At 46.0% G+C, this 15,633-nt stretch overlaps 1 protein-coding gene across 1 annotated transcript in view; it reads right to left on the bottom strand.

Annotated features, from left to right (window-relative positions):
* Nucleotides 1-8,503: 8,503 nt before the first annotated feature.
* Nucleotides 8,504-15,633, bottom strand: part of LOC123442347 (serine/threonine-protein kinase ATM) — a 46,992-nt gene continuing 39,862 nt past the window's right edge. Inside the window, exons 61-78 of the mRNA XM_045118357.1 lie at nucleotides 12,745-12,828; nucleotides 12,524-12,604; nucleotides 12,345-12,434; nucleotides 12,191-12,253; nucleotides 11,690-11,830; nucleotides 11,533-11,589; nucleotides 11,376-11,441; nucleotides 11,058-11,152; nucleotides 10,857-10,965; nucleotides 10,610-10,699; nucleotides 10,453-10,532; nucleotides 10,253-10,331; nucleotides 10,121-10,167; nucleotides 9,911-10,010; nucleotides 9,704-9,835; nucleotides 9,444-9,578; nucleotides 9,272-9,337; nucleotides 8,504-9,156 (exon numbers count right to left, since the gene is read on the bottom strand). Of these exons, the coding sequence (XP_044974292.1) occupies nucleotides 8,938-9,156; nucleotides 9,272-9,337; nucleotides 9,444-9,578; nucleotides 9,704-9,835; nucleotides 9,911-10,010; nucleotides 10,121-10,167; nucleotides 10,253-10,331; nucleotides 10,453-10,532; nucleotides 10,610-10,699; nucleotides 10,857-10,965; nucleotides 11,058-11,152; nucleotides 11,376-11,441; nucleotides 11,533-11,589; nucleotides 11,690-11,830; nucleotides 12,191-12,253; nucleotides 12,345-12,434; nucleotides 12,524-12,604; nucleotides 12,745-12,828 (1,734 nt within the window). The 3' untranslated portion in view covers nucleotides 8,504-8,937. The remainder of the gene's footprint in view (nucleotides 9,157-9,271; nucleotides 9,338-9,443; nucleotides 9,579-9,703; nucleotides 9,836-9,910; nucleotides 10,011-10,120; nucleotides 10,168-10,252; nucleotides 10,332-10,452; nucleotides 10,533-10,609; nucleotides 10,700-10,856; nucleotides 10,966-11,057; nucleotides 11,153-11,375; nucleotides 11,442-11,532; nucleotides 11,590-11,689; nucleotides 11,831-12,190; nucleotides 12,254-12,344; nucleotides 12,435-12,523; nucleotides 12,605-12,744; nucleotides 12,829-15,633) is intronic.

The following is a 15,633-nucleotide window of genomic DNA, read 5'->3' as shown; positions in this document are numbered from 1 at the left end:
TCATCAAAACTCACAGTTTTGGCCTTTTGTGGCCAGTTTTGTATGCTATTACTCACTGATTTTGGGTCCCACTGCGATACGAATGTTTTGGGAACCCCGGGGTCCTGTTACGTGGAACTCATCGAAACCCGCAGTTTTGGCCTCTTCTGGCGAGTTTTGTAAGATATTACTCACTCATTTTGGTTCCCACTGCGATCCGAATGATTTGGGAACCCCAGGGTCCGGTTAAGGGGAACTCGTCAAAAGTTGCAGTTTTGGACTATTCTTGCCACTTTTGTATGCTATTACTCACTGATTTTGGGTCCCGCTGTGATCCGAATGTTTCGGCAACCCCGGGGGTCCGTTTTCGGGGAACTCGTCAAAACTCACAGTTTCGGCCTATTCCAGCCAGTTTTGTATGCTACTAGTGACTGATTTTGGGTCCCGATGCCATCCGAACGTTTCGGGAACCCCGGGGTCCGGTCAAGGGGAAATCATGAAAACTCATAGTTTTGGCCTATTCCGCCTAGTTTTGTATGATATTACTCACTGATTTTGGTTCCCGCTGTGATCCAAACGTTTCGGGAACCCCGGGATCTGGTTACGGGGAACTCGTCAAAATTCGCAGTTTTGCTCTATTTTGGCCAGTTTTGTACGCTATTACTCATTGATTTTTGGTCCCGCTGTGATCCGAACGTTTCGGGAACCTCGGGGTCCAATTATGTGGAGCTTATTACAACTCGCAGTTTTGGCCTATTCCGGCCAGTTTTGTATGCTATTAGTCACTCATTTTGGGTCCCGTTGTGATCCGAACGTTTCGGGAACCCCGACGCTCGGTTACACAGAACTCATCAAAATGCACAGTTTTGGCCTGTGGTGGCCAATTTTGTATGCTATTACTAACTGATTTTGGGTCCCACTGCGATACGAATGTTTCAGGAACCCCGGGGTCCGGTTACGGGGAACTCGTCAAAACACGCAGTTTTGGCCTATTCTCGCGAGTTTTGTAAGCTATTACTCACTAATTTTGGTTCCCGCTGCGATCTGGACGATTTGGGAACCCCGAGTCCGGTTACGGGGAACTCGTCAAAACTCCTAGTTTTGGTCTATTCTTGCCACTTTTGTATGCTATTACTCACTGATTTTGGGTCCCACTGCGATCCAAACGTTTCGGCAACCCCGGGGGTCCGTTTACGGGGAACTTGTCAAAACTCACAGTTTTGGCCTATTCTGACCAGTTTTGTATGCTATTAGTCACTGATTTTGGGTGTCGATGCCATCCGAACGTTTCGGGAACCCCGGGGTCCGGTTAAGGGGAAATCATGAAAACTCGCAGTTTTGGTCTATTCTTGCCACTTTTGTATGCTATTACTCACTGATTTCGGGTCCCCCTGTGATCTGAACGTTTCGGCAACCCCGGGGTCTGGTTACGGGGAACTCGTCAAAACTCACAGTTTTGGCCTATTCCGGCCAGTTTTGTATGCTAAGTCACTGATTTTGGGTCCCGATGCCATCTGAACGTTTCGAGAACCCCGGGGTCCGGTTAAGGGGAAATCATGAAAACTCGCATTTATGGCCTATTCCGGCAAGTTTCGTATGATAATACTCACTGATTTTTGTTCCCGCTGTGATCCAAACATTTCGGGAACCACGGGGTCTCGTTACGGAGAACTCGTCAAAGCTCACAGTTTTGCTCTATTTTGGCCACTTTTGTATGCTATTACTCACTGATTTCGGGTCCCGCAGCGATCTGATCGTTTCGGCAACCTTGGGGTCTGGTTACGGGGAACTCGTCAAAACACACAGTTTTGGCCTATTCCGGCCAGTTTTGTATGCTAAGTCACTGATTTTGGGTCCCGATGCCATCCGAACGTTTCGGGAACCCCGGGGTCCGTTTAAGGGGAAATCATGAAAACTCACATTTTTGGCCTATTCCACCCAGTTTCCTGTGATAATACTCACTGATTTTTGTTCCCGCTATGATCCAAACATTACGGGAACCCCGAGGTTCGGTTACGGGGAACTCATCAAAATTAATAGTTTTGGCCTGTTGTGGCCAGTTTTGTATGCTATTACTCACTGATTTTGGGTCCCGCTGCGATACGAATGTTTCAGGAACCCCGGGGTCCTGTTACGTGGAACTCATCGAAACACGCAGCTTTGGCCTATTCTGGCGAGTTTTGTAAGCTATTACTCACTGATTTTGGTTCCCGCTGCGATCCGAACGATTTGGGAACCCCAGGGTCCGGTTACGGGGAACTCGTCAAAAGTCGCAGTTTTGGTCTATTCTTGCCACTTTTGTATGCTATTACTCACTGATTTTGCGTCCCAGTGCGATCCAAACGTTTCGGCAACCCCGGGGGTCCGTTTACGGGGAACTCGTCAAAACTCACAGTTTTGGCCTATTCCGGCCAGTTTTGTATGCTATTACTCACTGATTTTGGGTCCCGATGCCATCCGAACGTTTCGGGAACCCCGTGGTCCGGTTAAGGGGAAATCATGAAAACTCGCAGTTTTGGCCTATTCCGGCTTGTTTTGTATGATATTACTCACTGATTTTGGTTCCCGCTCTGATCCAAATGTTTCGGGAACCCCGGGGTCTGGTTACGGGGAACTCATCAAAACTCGCAGTTTTGCTCTATTTTGGCCAGTTTTGTATGCTATCACTCAGTGATTTTGGGTCCCGCTGTGATCCGAACGTTTCGGGAACCCAGGTGTCCAATTACGTGGAACTCATGAAAACTCGCAGTTTTGGCCTATTGCGGCCAGTTTTGTATGCTATTTGTCACTGATTTTGGGTCCCGTTGTGATTTGAACGTTTCGGGAACCTCGAGGCTCGGTTACACGGAACTCATCAAAATTCATAGTTTTGGCCTGTTGTGGCCAGTTTTGTATGCTATTACTAACTGATTTTGGGTCCTGCTGCGATACGAATGTTTCGGATACCCCGGGGTCCGGTTACATGGAACTCGTCAAAACACGCAGTTTTGGCCTATTCTGACGAGTTTTGTAAGTTATTACTCACTGATTTTGGTTCCCGCTGCAATCCGAACGATTTGGGAACCCCGGGTCCGGTTACGGGGAACTCCTCAAAACTCGCAGTTTTGGTCTATTCTTGCCACTTTTGTATGCTATTACTCACTGATTTCGGGTCCCGCTACGATCTTAACGTTTCGGCAACCCTGGGGTCTGGCTACGGGGAACTCGTCAAAACTCACACTTTTGGCCTATTCCGGCCAGTTTTGTATGCTAAGTCACTGATTTTGGGTCCCGATGCCATCCAAACGTTTCGGGAACCCCGGGGTCCGGTTAAGGGGAAATCATGAAAACTCACATTTTTGGCCTATTCCGACCAGTTTCGTATGATAATACTCGCTGATTTTTGTTACCGCTGCGATCCAAACATTTCGGGAACCCCGGGGTCTCGTTACGGGGAACTCGTCAAAACTCGCAGTTTTGCTCTATTTTGGCCAGTTTTGTATGCTATTACTCACTGATTTTGGGTCCCGTTGTGATCCGGACGTTTCGGGAACCCTAGGTCCAATTACGTGGAACTCATGAAAACTCCCAGTTTTGGCCTATTCCGGCCAGTTTTGTATGCTATTAGTCACTGATTTTGGGTCCCGTTGTGATCCGGACGTTTCGGGAACCCCGAGGTTCGGTTACGGGGAACTCAGCAAAATTCACAGTTTTGGCCTGTTGTGGCCAGTTTTTTATTCTATTACTCAATGATTTTGGGTCCCGCTGCGATACGAATGTTTCGGGAACCCCGGGGTCCGGTTACGTGGAACTCATCGAAACACGCAGTTTTGGCCTATTCTGGCGAGTTTTGTAAGCTATTACTCACTGATTTTGGTTCCCGCTACGATCCGAACGATTTGGGAACCACAGGGTCCGGTTACGGGGAGCTCGATAAAAGTCGCAGTTTTGGTCTATTCTTGCCACTTTTGTATGCTACTCACTGATTTTGGGTCCCGCTGCGATCCGAACGTTTCGGCAACCCCGGGGTCCGGTTACGGGGAACTCGTCAAAACTCACAGTTTTTGGCCTATTCCGGACAGTTTTGTATGCTATTAGTCACTGATTTTGGGTCCCGATGCCATCCGAACGTTTCGGGAACCTCGGGGTCCAGTTAAGGGGAAATCATGAAAACTCGCAGTTTTGGCCTATTCCGGCTAGTTTTGTATGATATTACTCACTGATTTTGGTTCCCGCTGCGATCCAAACATTTCGGGAACCCCGGGGTCTCGTTACGGGGAACTCGTCAAAACTCGCAGTTTTGCTCTATTTTGGCCAGTTTTGTATGCTATTACTCACTGATTTTGGGTCCCGCGGTGATCCGAATGTTTCGGGAACCTCGGGGTCCAATTACGTGGAACTCGTCAAAACTCGTAGTTTTGGCCTATTCCGGCGAGTTTTGTATGCTATTAGTCACTGATTTTGGGTCCCGATGCCATCCAAACGTCTCGGGAACCCCGGGGTCCGCTTAAGGGGAAATCATGAAAATTCACAGTTTTGGCCTATTCCGGCCATATTTGTATGATATTACTCACTTATTTTGGTTCCCGCTCCGATCCAAACGTTTCGGGAACCCCGGGATATGGTTACGGGGAACTCGTCAAAACTCGGAGTTTTGCTCTATTTCGGCCAGTTTTGTATGCTATTACTCACTAATTTTGGGTCCCGCTACGATCCGAACGTTTCGGGAACCCCGGGGTCCAATTACGTGGAACTCATGAAAACTCGCAGTTTTAGCCTATTCCGGCCAGTTTTGTATGATATTACTCACTGATTTTGGTTCCCGCTGTGATCCAAACGTTTCGGGAACCCTGGGGTCTGGTTACAGGGAACTCATCAAAACTTGCAGTTTTGCTCTATTTCGGCCAGTTTTGTATGCTATTAATCACTGATTTTGGGTCCCGCTGTGATCCAAACGTTTCGGGAACCCCGGGGTCCAATTCCGTAGAACTCATGAAAACTCGTAGTTTTGGCCTATTCCGACCAGTTTTGTATGCTAATCTTTGTATTTACGTATATATGTGATAGGATTCAATATTAGTTGCAATCTCTACTCCGATTCGATACTCCTAATAACACGATCAACCCAAGGACTTCTTCAAACGTACTGGTTTTGTTCCATCCCACGTACACAAATCTGCCCAACATCGAAATCCCTCCCCGTCTCACTACTTTTCCTCCCGAAAGTCATGGGAAATTCAATAATTTCCTCATATACAACACATTCCAGAATCACATCTCCTATCGCCGATGTGGCCGATTTCTTTCCGTCTGTGCATGTTGGTGTCCCCACTCTGCGCTCACCTTGCTGCATGCTCTCGCTCGAAACCGAGAAGAAAGAAGGAAGAAGGAGAAGACATAGGTGGACACGATGGAGTTTCCTGACGCACCAACGCCGCCGCCGCAACAACGGCCTCTTTCCCGAGGTCGTACAGCGAACCCCACCCGGGTTTTATATCCATGAGCGCACGATCTGGCCCGCTCTAGCCGCGGCCACCGCACGCTCGCACGTGCCCGACTCGTGCAAAGCCGGCGACAGGTCGCCTCGATAACCCGGTCCAGCACGCCAACTGATTCCCTAGACTAACGCACACCCTGCGCACCGCACGGACACCCCCGTGCACGCGTCCACGCGCACACTCATGCACACCCGCCACAGACCCGACGCGTCCCAAACCCATACTCATCTCATACTCGGTCGGTGTGGCTTATGCCCAACACACATCCCGCTAAGCCATGCCTAGAGGAGCCCGTCGTCCTTGACGTTGCCGTGTACGAGGAGAGCCTGCTCCGCAGCCTGCGCCTTCCGTGACCTCGGGCACTCGTGCCGGCAGTACCCGCGCTGGCTACAGCCGTAGGAACCATGGGGTATGGTTATGGGTACCTCGATAAAACTCAGATATTTTGCATGTTCTGGCCAATTTTTTATGCTATTACTCAATGATTTTGAGTCCCGGGGCGATCCGAACGTTCGGTGAACCCCGGGATCCCGTTATTGTGACGTCGTGAAAAGTTACTGATTTGGTCCATTCTGTCTACTTTTCTATGCTAGTACTCACTGCTTTTGGATCCTTGGGCGATCCGAACATTCGTTCCATTCTGACTACTTTTCTATGCTATTCCTCACTACTTTTGGATCTCGGGGCGATCCGAACATTCCGGAACTCCGGGGTTCGGTTACGAGGACCTCGACAAAACTCACATATTTGGTAATTTTGGCCATATTTTGCACTATTACTCACAGATTTTGAATCCCAAGGCGATTTGAATGTTCGGGGAACCTGGGGTCCCGTTACGGTGACCTTGTGAAGACTCGTAAATTTGGTCCATTTTGGTCAGTTTTCTATGCTATTACTCATTGATATTGGGTGTCGCGGCGATTCGAACGTTCGGGGAACCCGAGGGTCCTCTTACGGAGACCTCGCCAAAACTCGTAGATTTGGTCCATTTTAGCCACTTACTATGGCTATTACTCACTCATTTTGGGTCCTGGAGCGATCCCAATGTTCAGGGAATCTCAGGGTCCCGTTATGTTGACCTTGTGAAAACTCACAGATTTGGTACATTCTCGCGAGTTTTTATGCTAGCAGTCACTAATTTTGGGTCCCGGGGTGATCCAGACATTCGGGGAACCCTCGGGTTTGATTACGGGGACCTTGACAAAACTCGCAGATTTGGCCTATTCTAACGAGTTTTCTATGCTATTACTCATTGATTTTGAGTCCCGGGGCGATCGGAACATTCGGAGAACTCCATGGTACTCTTTTGGGGACCTCGCAAAAAGCCATAGATTTGGTCCGTTCTGGCTAGTTTTCTATGTTACTAGTCACTTATTTTGGATCCCAGGGCCATCTGAATGTTCGGGGAACTTCATGGTCCCATTACGACGCCTCATGAAAATTCACAGATTTGATATATTCTGGCCAGTTTTGAGTCCCGGGGCGATCCAAACATTCAGGAACCATGGGGTACGGTTATGGGGACCTCGATAAAACTCACATATTTGGCATGTTTGGCCAAATATTTATGCTATTACTCAATGATTTTGAGTCCCGGGGCGATCCGAACGTTCGATGAACCCCGGGGTCCCGTTATTGTGACGTCGTGAAAAGTCGTTGATTTGGTCCATTCTGTCTAGTTTGCTATGCTGTTACTCACTGATTTAGGATCCTTGGGTGATTCAAACATCCGGGGAACCCCGAGATCTCGTTACACGGACCTCGATAGAAATTGCATATTTGACATATTCTGGCCAGTTTTCTATGATATTACTCACTGATTTCGAGGCCCAGGGCGATCCGAACATTCATGGAACCTCGGGGTCTCGTTACGGCGACCTTGTAAACACTCGTATATTTGGTACATTATGTGCAGTTTTCTATGCTATTACACACTGATATTGAGTCCTAGGGCGATCCGAACATTCGTTCCATTCTGCCTACTTTTATGCTATTACTCACTGGTTTTGGATCTAGGGGCAATCCGTACATTCCGGAACTCCGGGTTCGGTTATGAGGACCTGGACAAAAATCACATATTTGGTAATTTTGGCCAGTTTTTTGCTCTGTTACTCACAGATTTTGAGTCCCAAGGCGATCTGAATGTTCGGGGAACCTGGGGTCCCATTACGATGACCTTGTGAAGACTCGCAAATTTGGTCCATTACGATGACCTGGGGTCTCATCGATATTGGGTGTCGCTGCGATTCGAACGTTCGGGGAACTCCGGGGTCCTCTTACGGGGACCTCGCCAAAACTCACAGATTTGGTCCATTTTAGCCACTTTCTATGTTATTACTCACTCATTTTGGGTCCCGAAGCGATCTCAATGTTCAGAGAAACCCCAGGATCCCGTTATGGTGACCTTGTGAAAACTCGCAAATTTGGTACATTCTCGCGAGTTTTTATGCTATCAGTCACTAATTTTGGGTCCTAGGGTGATCCGGACATTCGAGGAACCCTCGGGTTCGATTACGGGGACCTTGACAAAACTCGCAAAATTGGCCTATTCTAGCGAGTTTTCTATGCTATTACTCACTGATTTTGAGTCCTGAGGCTATCGAAACATTTGAGGAACTCCAGGGTCCTCTTTTGGTGACCTCACTAAAACTCGTAGATTTGTCCCATTCTGGCTAGTTTTCTGGAACATGAAATGTAGATAGTTAAAGTGGTGGAGTCGGACACGTTGTATTCTAGACCAAGGCACCATACGTTGTAACCCAAACCCTACACAGGGGAGCTGACGACCGGTATCTTTGAGAAGAGCGCGCATAGTCATTACCCTGAGGATGTAGCCACCTCGTTAGTGAATTATAAAGGTTGCTCATAATGCTATATCCCTATCCACAAAGAATATTCATGTCTTTGCTAGTGCATTGTGGTTAGTGAATATAAAGGTTGCTCATAATGCTATATCCCTATCCACAAAGAATATTCATGTCTTTGCTAGTGCATTGTGGTTAGTGAATTATAAAAAAGGCAGTAAGTAGTCTTTGACAAGCACCTGATTATGCTGAAGAATCCACGTGTATTTCTTCGTTATCGTCAACACTAGCCATGAGTTGAACATTTCTTCCCCTGTGGACATCCTCCACGCAAAAGGCCCATCGATATACAATCACAAAGGGTATATATACAACAATTATATGTGGACCTACAGGGCCCATGTTGATGACAAGTCCCTCTCCCGCCTTGGCACAAGAACAAGCACGAGAGGCGCCGAAAGCAAAAGCTTCTCTAGCGGTCACAAAATCGCTTTTACGGCGGGTTCGGAATCTCCATCTATGTTCCTCACAGGCGCTTTACAGCCTTTGCGCACAAAAACAGGCGCCAGGCACCAAAAGTAAAACCTCCTCTAGCACTAGCAGTCACAAAACCGCCTTTGCTGCACTGCACTGCAGGCCCAAATTCTCCATCTATCTTCTTTCTTATGGGCGGCGCTTTACAGCCAAGGCGCCCACCCTGGGAACATCTGGCACAAGCGATCAGCGTCTACCGCGTCCTGTATGAGCTGCTGGACCTGCCCCTCTACGCTCCTCATCTCGCCATCCTCGTACCCATCCAGCTTCTGCTTGACACGGAGTATGGCACGGGCTGCGTCCTTGTTGCCCTCGCACGCCTCTTGGGAGTCGTCCAGGCACGAATCATTGTATTCAGTTTCCTGAAAAATCAAAAGTTACATTACTTCGATGGTTTGCTGCAAGACCCCTCCCCTCTTGGGAATTCTATGTCTCTCGGAAGGGAAATTAATGTTCAAACAAAGATCGTCTGGTTACCTTCTGACGCTGTAAAGCTTTCAGTGGCGAAAGGGCCCATTTATAAAGAGGGTCATGGATGAAGACCTGACATGTTAGGTCAATCATCAGGACAAAATGTAATGCCGACTTGCCTGATGAATGGATTTATAAAAAAAACAAAAATAAAACTTTTGGCAACAGACAGACATACTTCAATAATGGTGAGCAATGCCTCTTTATTTTCTCTCATAACAGACAGGGTCTTCTCACAGCATCTTTTGAATACGCCTTCAGTGCCAGTAACTCCCATACCGTCTATGATATCCCTTGTCAGCCGAAATGGAACCTGAAAGAAAGCACAGGTGGAAACTCAATTCAGGCTATCATTTCTTATAGGCTTCATGAACATAGTTGGCCTCAAGAAGGAAACTAGCAGGCAAACATTGCTATGGTATGGTTTCGATCACGTACCCGTTCAGGTGTTTTAAGCATGAGGCCCTGCTCAAATGCGACACCAAGATCAATGTGCACAACCTCAGCTGTGTCTTCATCAATGAGAATGTTCATGGAATGGCGATCTCCAAGCCCAACAATATATCCCACCTGAACCATCAAAATTAGTAACCGGTAACATGTTGAACTTTGGTAACAATGTTGACTGGCTAAAATGAAAGTTACCATTGAGCTTGCTGCCACACTTCTTGTGTACGCAAGTCTACTTTGGAACCAGTCTGCGGGCTGCAGGAATCTCTCAATGAAGAAGTGGTGCATCACAGGCCTGGTTATTGCAGGACAAGGGAAAAGGTAAAGAAAAATGTAAGCAAAACAGACAACTTTACTTCTTCTGCATGTTTCAGTAAATGAAAATAAGAGATCAGCAAAAAAAACCTAAAGTTGTCGCAGATTTTGAAAAACGCCTTCCTTTTATCTTTCTCCTACAAAACACAAGTGCTTTCAGAAAGAAGACTAATCATCGTTTATTAGAATATGTAAAAGTGAAAGCTCCAGATATGAACATACACACGCCAGGTGCTCTCTGCATTGCATAAATGTCCAGTCTCCAGTTCCATATCGTGCATGCGCTCCGCCAATTCTATTGCTGTCCGAACCAATGAAAATACGGGATTTTTTAGGAATCAAAAATACGTTTAACTAATAAAAATCATTCATAAATTTGAATTTATTTTACATATAACAACTGGAATCATGAACAGAATTACCTGTCTAAGAGATAGTCGCCAAGCGGGATAGTCCTATTTACCCATTCAACGACACCAGCACTTGGGGTGAAAGGAACAACCTTGAGAAAGTAGCTAGATTTGTCACACGTTGCAAAATAGGCATGGAGAAACTTAAGAGAAAGGCATTCACTCCTACATTATATGTGCGTATCCGCAATCTCCTTTCCGAAGTATCTCTGTGATTTTGCAAGAACATATTTACCAAACTGAAAAATTGCTCCATTACCTGAAATTTACACAAGACAGCGTTTACTCATACGGTGTATTATGATATTCACAGGCAACTATAGCTTTCGCCAGAGTTAAGTCCTGATTTAAGTGTCAAACCCTGTATGTCTAATACATTGTCAAACTTCTCAATAAAATGAAAGAGAAGAACATACAGCATCTTGTCGCAGGTCATCATTTCCAGACTTTGCAAGTTGACGGTATCTGTTACCATCTGAGCCAATACACTGAATAACTTTTGGAGCATTAATTCCGTTCATTATACTGTCATGGAGGAAGACTTCCAACAGTCAATAAAGACCAAAAACAGTAAATCCTCGGGTACAAACAATGTCTTAAACCAAAACCCAACTTACGTAATAGAATCCACCAGCCCACTGAAATGTGGAAAGGTACCTTCTTCATATCGACAATTAGGGTCAACTGGAATAGTAGCAGTCACAACAGGAACCTGATGAATGAAATCAAACAAGGAAACAAAGAAGCAGTGTAGTGAAATTTCCATAAGTCATTTAAAACACTCACGGTTGAGAACCCAGAGACTCGGGTTATTAATCAAGGAAACTCAGAAGGTCCCGCAAAGAAAAGACTGCTTATTTTCCTAACCATTTGGTAATTTTTTCAGCTGGAAGCGACAGAAGGAATTTTTAGAAGTAAATTTCACAAAAAAGTACCTTCGCAAGTTCAAGCTGGCAAATGCTGCGGAACTCCCTGGGTAGTGAGATTTTTTTGTTTGTGTCCTGAAAACCAGATGTACAAAAAGAATATGTCAGCATGGAGAATGTATGTATACAAATCCCCTACAAGCCGTTATTTGAACAGGTAACTTACCTCCTTCCTAGTCTCTAGTTCCGCTAACCTAATGTAGATCTCAACCATTTGCTTCATCTATAAGATGTGGGGATGAGCATCACGAAGAATATATTACATGACCTCCTTCAGGGGTAAGAACATCGCGATAAAATGATGGTAGTAAGAAGTGGCAAACCTGACGAATCAAAGCCCCATGAAACGAAGATAGCTCCTTTAATAGATTCTCAGCAGCAAGCTTCTTGTCCATATCTACAACAAAAGAACTTCTACTTCTTTGCTTGTCTTTGACACGGTCACCATTTGCTAGAGCCAAAAGCTGAGGCCAAAGAAAGACACAGACTTAAAACAGCAAAAGAGTGTTCTACTGGCCTGAAAAATCTGAGATTTAATAACTAAAATGTGTTCGAGTTGCTCCATACATCAACTAGGTCTAATGTATAAAAGTCAGCTGGGGTTCTCCTGAAACAATGTTGTGTTGGTATTTGTATTAGTTGATACAGTACTGACCATGTTATACGATTGTTTTACATACATTCAGCATTTGGCTGACTAGATCTGGGTTCACTATTCAATATACCATAGGTTCAACACTAAAATAATAAGAATGGTATGAAAACCATGAAAATAGACCTTGATCGTAATTCTTCCAATACATAGAAGACTGTAACTTTAATACCTGACATATTGTATGATATGGATGATCAATGGCCATTTTCTTCAAGAGAGAAGCTAATGCATTCTGCCAGGGAAAACAATGATATTACTTGAGAGGTTCATATTCATGTTTACTCGTGGAAGCAACATATGACAGTTCTCAATGTTGTGCATACCTGGAAGTTTGTTGACCCCTGAGCATCTTTTGAGCTCCCAAGTCTAGAAGCAATCTGGTAGACCAATGGTATGAACTTGTAGGTTTGTACCTATCGAGCCAAAAAAAAAAAAAAGATTTTTACCATGGAAGGGAAAAAAGTACCAGCGGGAATAATGAAATGGAGCTAAAAAGGATGACCTCTTTTGTTGTTTTAATCATTGAGTCCACAACTTGTTTCCTTGAGAAGAGATTAAACCATAGGGAGACCAACCGGAAAACCTGAATGTAAGATGTTTGACACTGACATAACCAACAGTGTCCTTAAGAACATAACAGAGGATTGAAGGTAAACCGTTTTGCTGTATGAAACACATTGAGACTGAAAGAACAAGAACATTCCCAGCAAATATATTGCATACCACTTGTAGGTCATATTTGCCACCAACAACTAGGGAACGTTGGTACCCCTCAAGTGCTAGACTCAAGAACTCGTCTCGATCATCCTGGTAAAAAGGTCCAAGTTAATAAAATGCTCAAAACAAACTGAGAAGTTTAATATTGCATGGAATGCATTGTTAGAGTATATATAATATAGCCATGTACCTCTTCGTATTTATCCCATTGTATAAGGGGTTTTCTGCATATAGTCCACACATGTACATGTATATATATCGGCCTATGGCCTCATGGGAATACAAGTTGCATATTCCTAACATGGTATCAGAGCTAAGGTCTTGAGTTCAAGTCCTGACTTTCGCAATTTATTTAAAAAGTTGCTGGTAGCCCCCTTTTATGTCCTCGTAGAGACCTCTTGAGGCATACGTGAGTTTCGCGCGCCGTCGCTCTCTTCCGGTTACACGTGTTGACTTGTCTTCCCCGTCACACGTGAGAGGGGGTGTTACAGTATATGTGGATTGCACTAGCTCTTTCCATCAGTTCGGACTTTTGGTTGTGTTGGCTAGTGCATGAAGCTTGGTTGGAGCTGGCCCTCGCCGCCGTGATTCGACGGGTATTTGGGAGTTAGACTGGCTTCATGTTCCTTTCGCTGCCACCACTATCGCCAGTTCCTCCGCTTCGGTCGCCTATGCTACCGGTTCCTTCCAGCAGTGGCATCATCGACTTGGTCATCTTTGTGGTTCTCGTTTGTCGTCTTTAGTTCGTCAAGGTCTTCTGGGATCTGTCTCAGGAGATGTCTCTTTAGAATGTCAGGGTTGTCGTCTTGGCAAGCAAATTCAGTTACCATATTCGCATAGTGAGTCAGTGTCTAAGCGTCCTTTTGATTTAGTCCATTCTGATGTATGGGGTCCGGCTCCCTTTGCTTTGAAAGGGGGTCATAAATAATATATTATTTTTATACATGATTTCTCTCGTTACACATGGCTTTATTTCATGACTTCTCGTAGTGAGGTGTTGTCTATTTCTCTTCGCCCATTCGTGTGTTTCGTGCTGACTCCGTTGGCGAGTATATTTCTAAGATGTTTCGTGGTGGTCTTGCTAAGCAAGGGACTCTTTCTCAGTTCTCTTGTCCTGGTGCTCACGCTCAGAATGGCGTGGCTGAGCGAAAGCATCGTCATCTTCTTGAGACGGCTCGTGCATTGATGATTGCTGCCTCTCTCCCGCCTCATTTTTGGGCTGAGGCCGTCTCCACCTCCACCTATCTCATCAATCTACAACCTTCCGCTGCTCTACAGGGTGGTGTTCCTTTCGAGCGCCTTTGTGATCGTTCTCCTGATCATTCGATGCTTCGCTTGTTTGGTTGTGTTTGCTATGTTCTTCTTGCCCCTCGCGAGCGCACCAAACTGACCGCTCAGTCTGTTGAGTGTCTTCTTAGGCTATAGTGATGAGCATAAGGGTTATCGTTGTTGGGATCCTATCGGTCGTCGGACGCGTATCTCTCGGGATGTGACTTTTGATGAGTCTCGTCCCTTCTACTCACGCCCATCTTCCTCGACCTTTTCAGTGGAGGATATCTCTTTCCTCACTTTTCCTGATACACCTCTCACCCTCATCGAGCCTTTGTCTATTCGTTCTACTACCTCTGCTTCTCCACCTCTTGCCGACTTACCACCACCATCTCCCAAGGTTTCCTCCCCTAGCATGTCATCGGGTTCTGCACCTACATCTCTGGTGACTTCTTCGTCTTCACCCCCCGATTCTACCTTGGCGATCCCTCCTTGCATTGTTCCATCTTTTCCTCAGTGTTACACTCGTCGTTCACGTCATGTGGATGCCTCTGCGGATGTGTCGTCATCCTCATCTCAGCATCCCTATGCCTTGCGTTCTCGCCCTCGTCCGCCCGTTGATCACCTTGGATTTCCCACCGCTGGTGCTGCTGTTCTTGAGCCGACTTCCTATTGTCAGGCTGTTGTTCATCCTAAATGGCAGTTTGCGATGGCAAAGGAGATTGCTGCTCTTGAACGCACTGGTACATGGGATCTTGTTTCCCTTCCCCCCGGTGTCTGTCCCATCACTTGTAAGTGGGTTTACAGGGTTAAGACTCGCTCCGATGGTTCTCTTGAGCGTTATAAAGCTCGTCTTGTGGCTCGTGGCTTTCAGCAGGAGCATGGTCGTGATTACGACGAGACTTTTGCTCATGTGGCCCATATGACCACTATTCGTACACTTCTTGTCGTGGCCTCTGCACGCCACTGGTCTGTATCTCAGCTTGATGTTAAGAATGCCTTTCTTAATGGTGAGCTACGTGAGGAGGTCTACATTATGTTCCTGATGGCATGGTATGTCGTCTTCGTCGCTCTCTCTATGGCCTTAAGCAAGCTCCCCGCACCTGGTTCGAGCAATTTGCCTCTGTGGTAACTGTTGCTGGTTTTTGAACCAGTGCTCATGATCCAGCATTATTTGTCCACCTTTCTCCTCGTGGTCGGACTCTTCTTCTTCTCTATGTTGATGACATGATCATCACGTGTGATGACCCCAAGTATATTGCCTTTGTAAAGGCCCGTCTTAGTGAGCAGTTTCTTATGTCCGATCTTGGACCTCTTCGTTACTTTCTTGGGATTGAAGTTGTTAGGAATATGCAACTTGTATTCCCATGAGGCCATAGGCCGATATATATACATGTACAAGTGGTGGACTATATGCAGAAAACCCCTTATATATTGGGATAAATACAAAAGGGTACACATCTATATTATATATACTCTAACACCCCCCCCCCCTCAAACTCATGGTGGATGAACAACACTGAGTTTGGAGAGATAGAAGCCATGTTGCACTCTAGTCCGGGCCTTCGTCAGAAAATCCGCCAACTGTAACTCGGAAGGCACATACTGAAGAGCAATAACCTGATC

The sequence above is a fragment of the Hordeum vulgare genome, chromosome 3H (assembly GCF_904849725.1).
Source record: "Hordeum vulgare subsp. vulgare chromosome 3H, MorexV3_pseudomolecules_assembly, whole genome shotgun sequence".
In the NCBI taxonomy this organism is placed as follows: domain Eukaryota; kingdom Viridiplantae; phylum Streptophyta; class Magnoliopsida; order Poales; family Poaceae; genus Hordeum; species Hordeum vulgare.
This window is presented reverse-complemented; position numbering and strand designations above follow the sequence as displayed.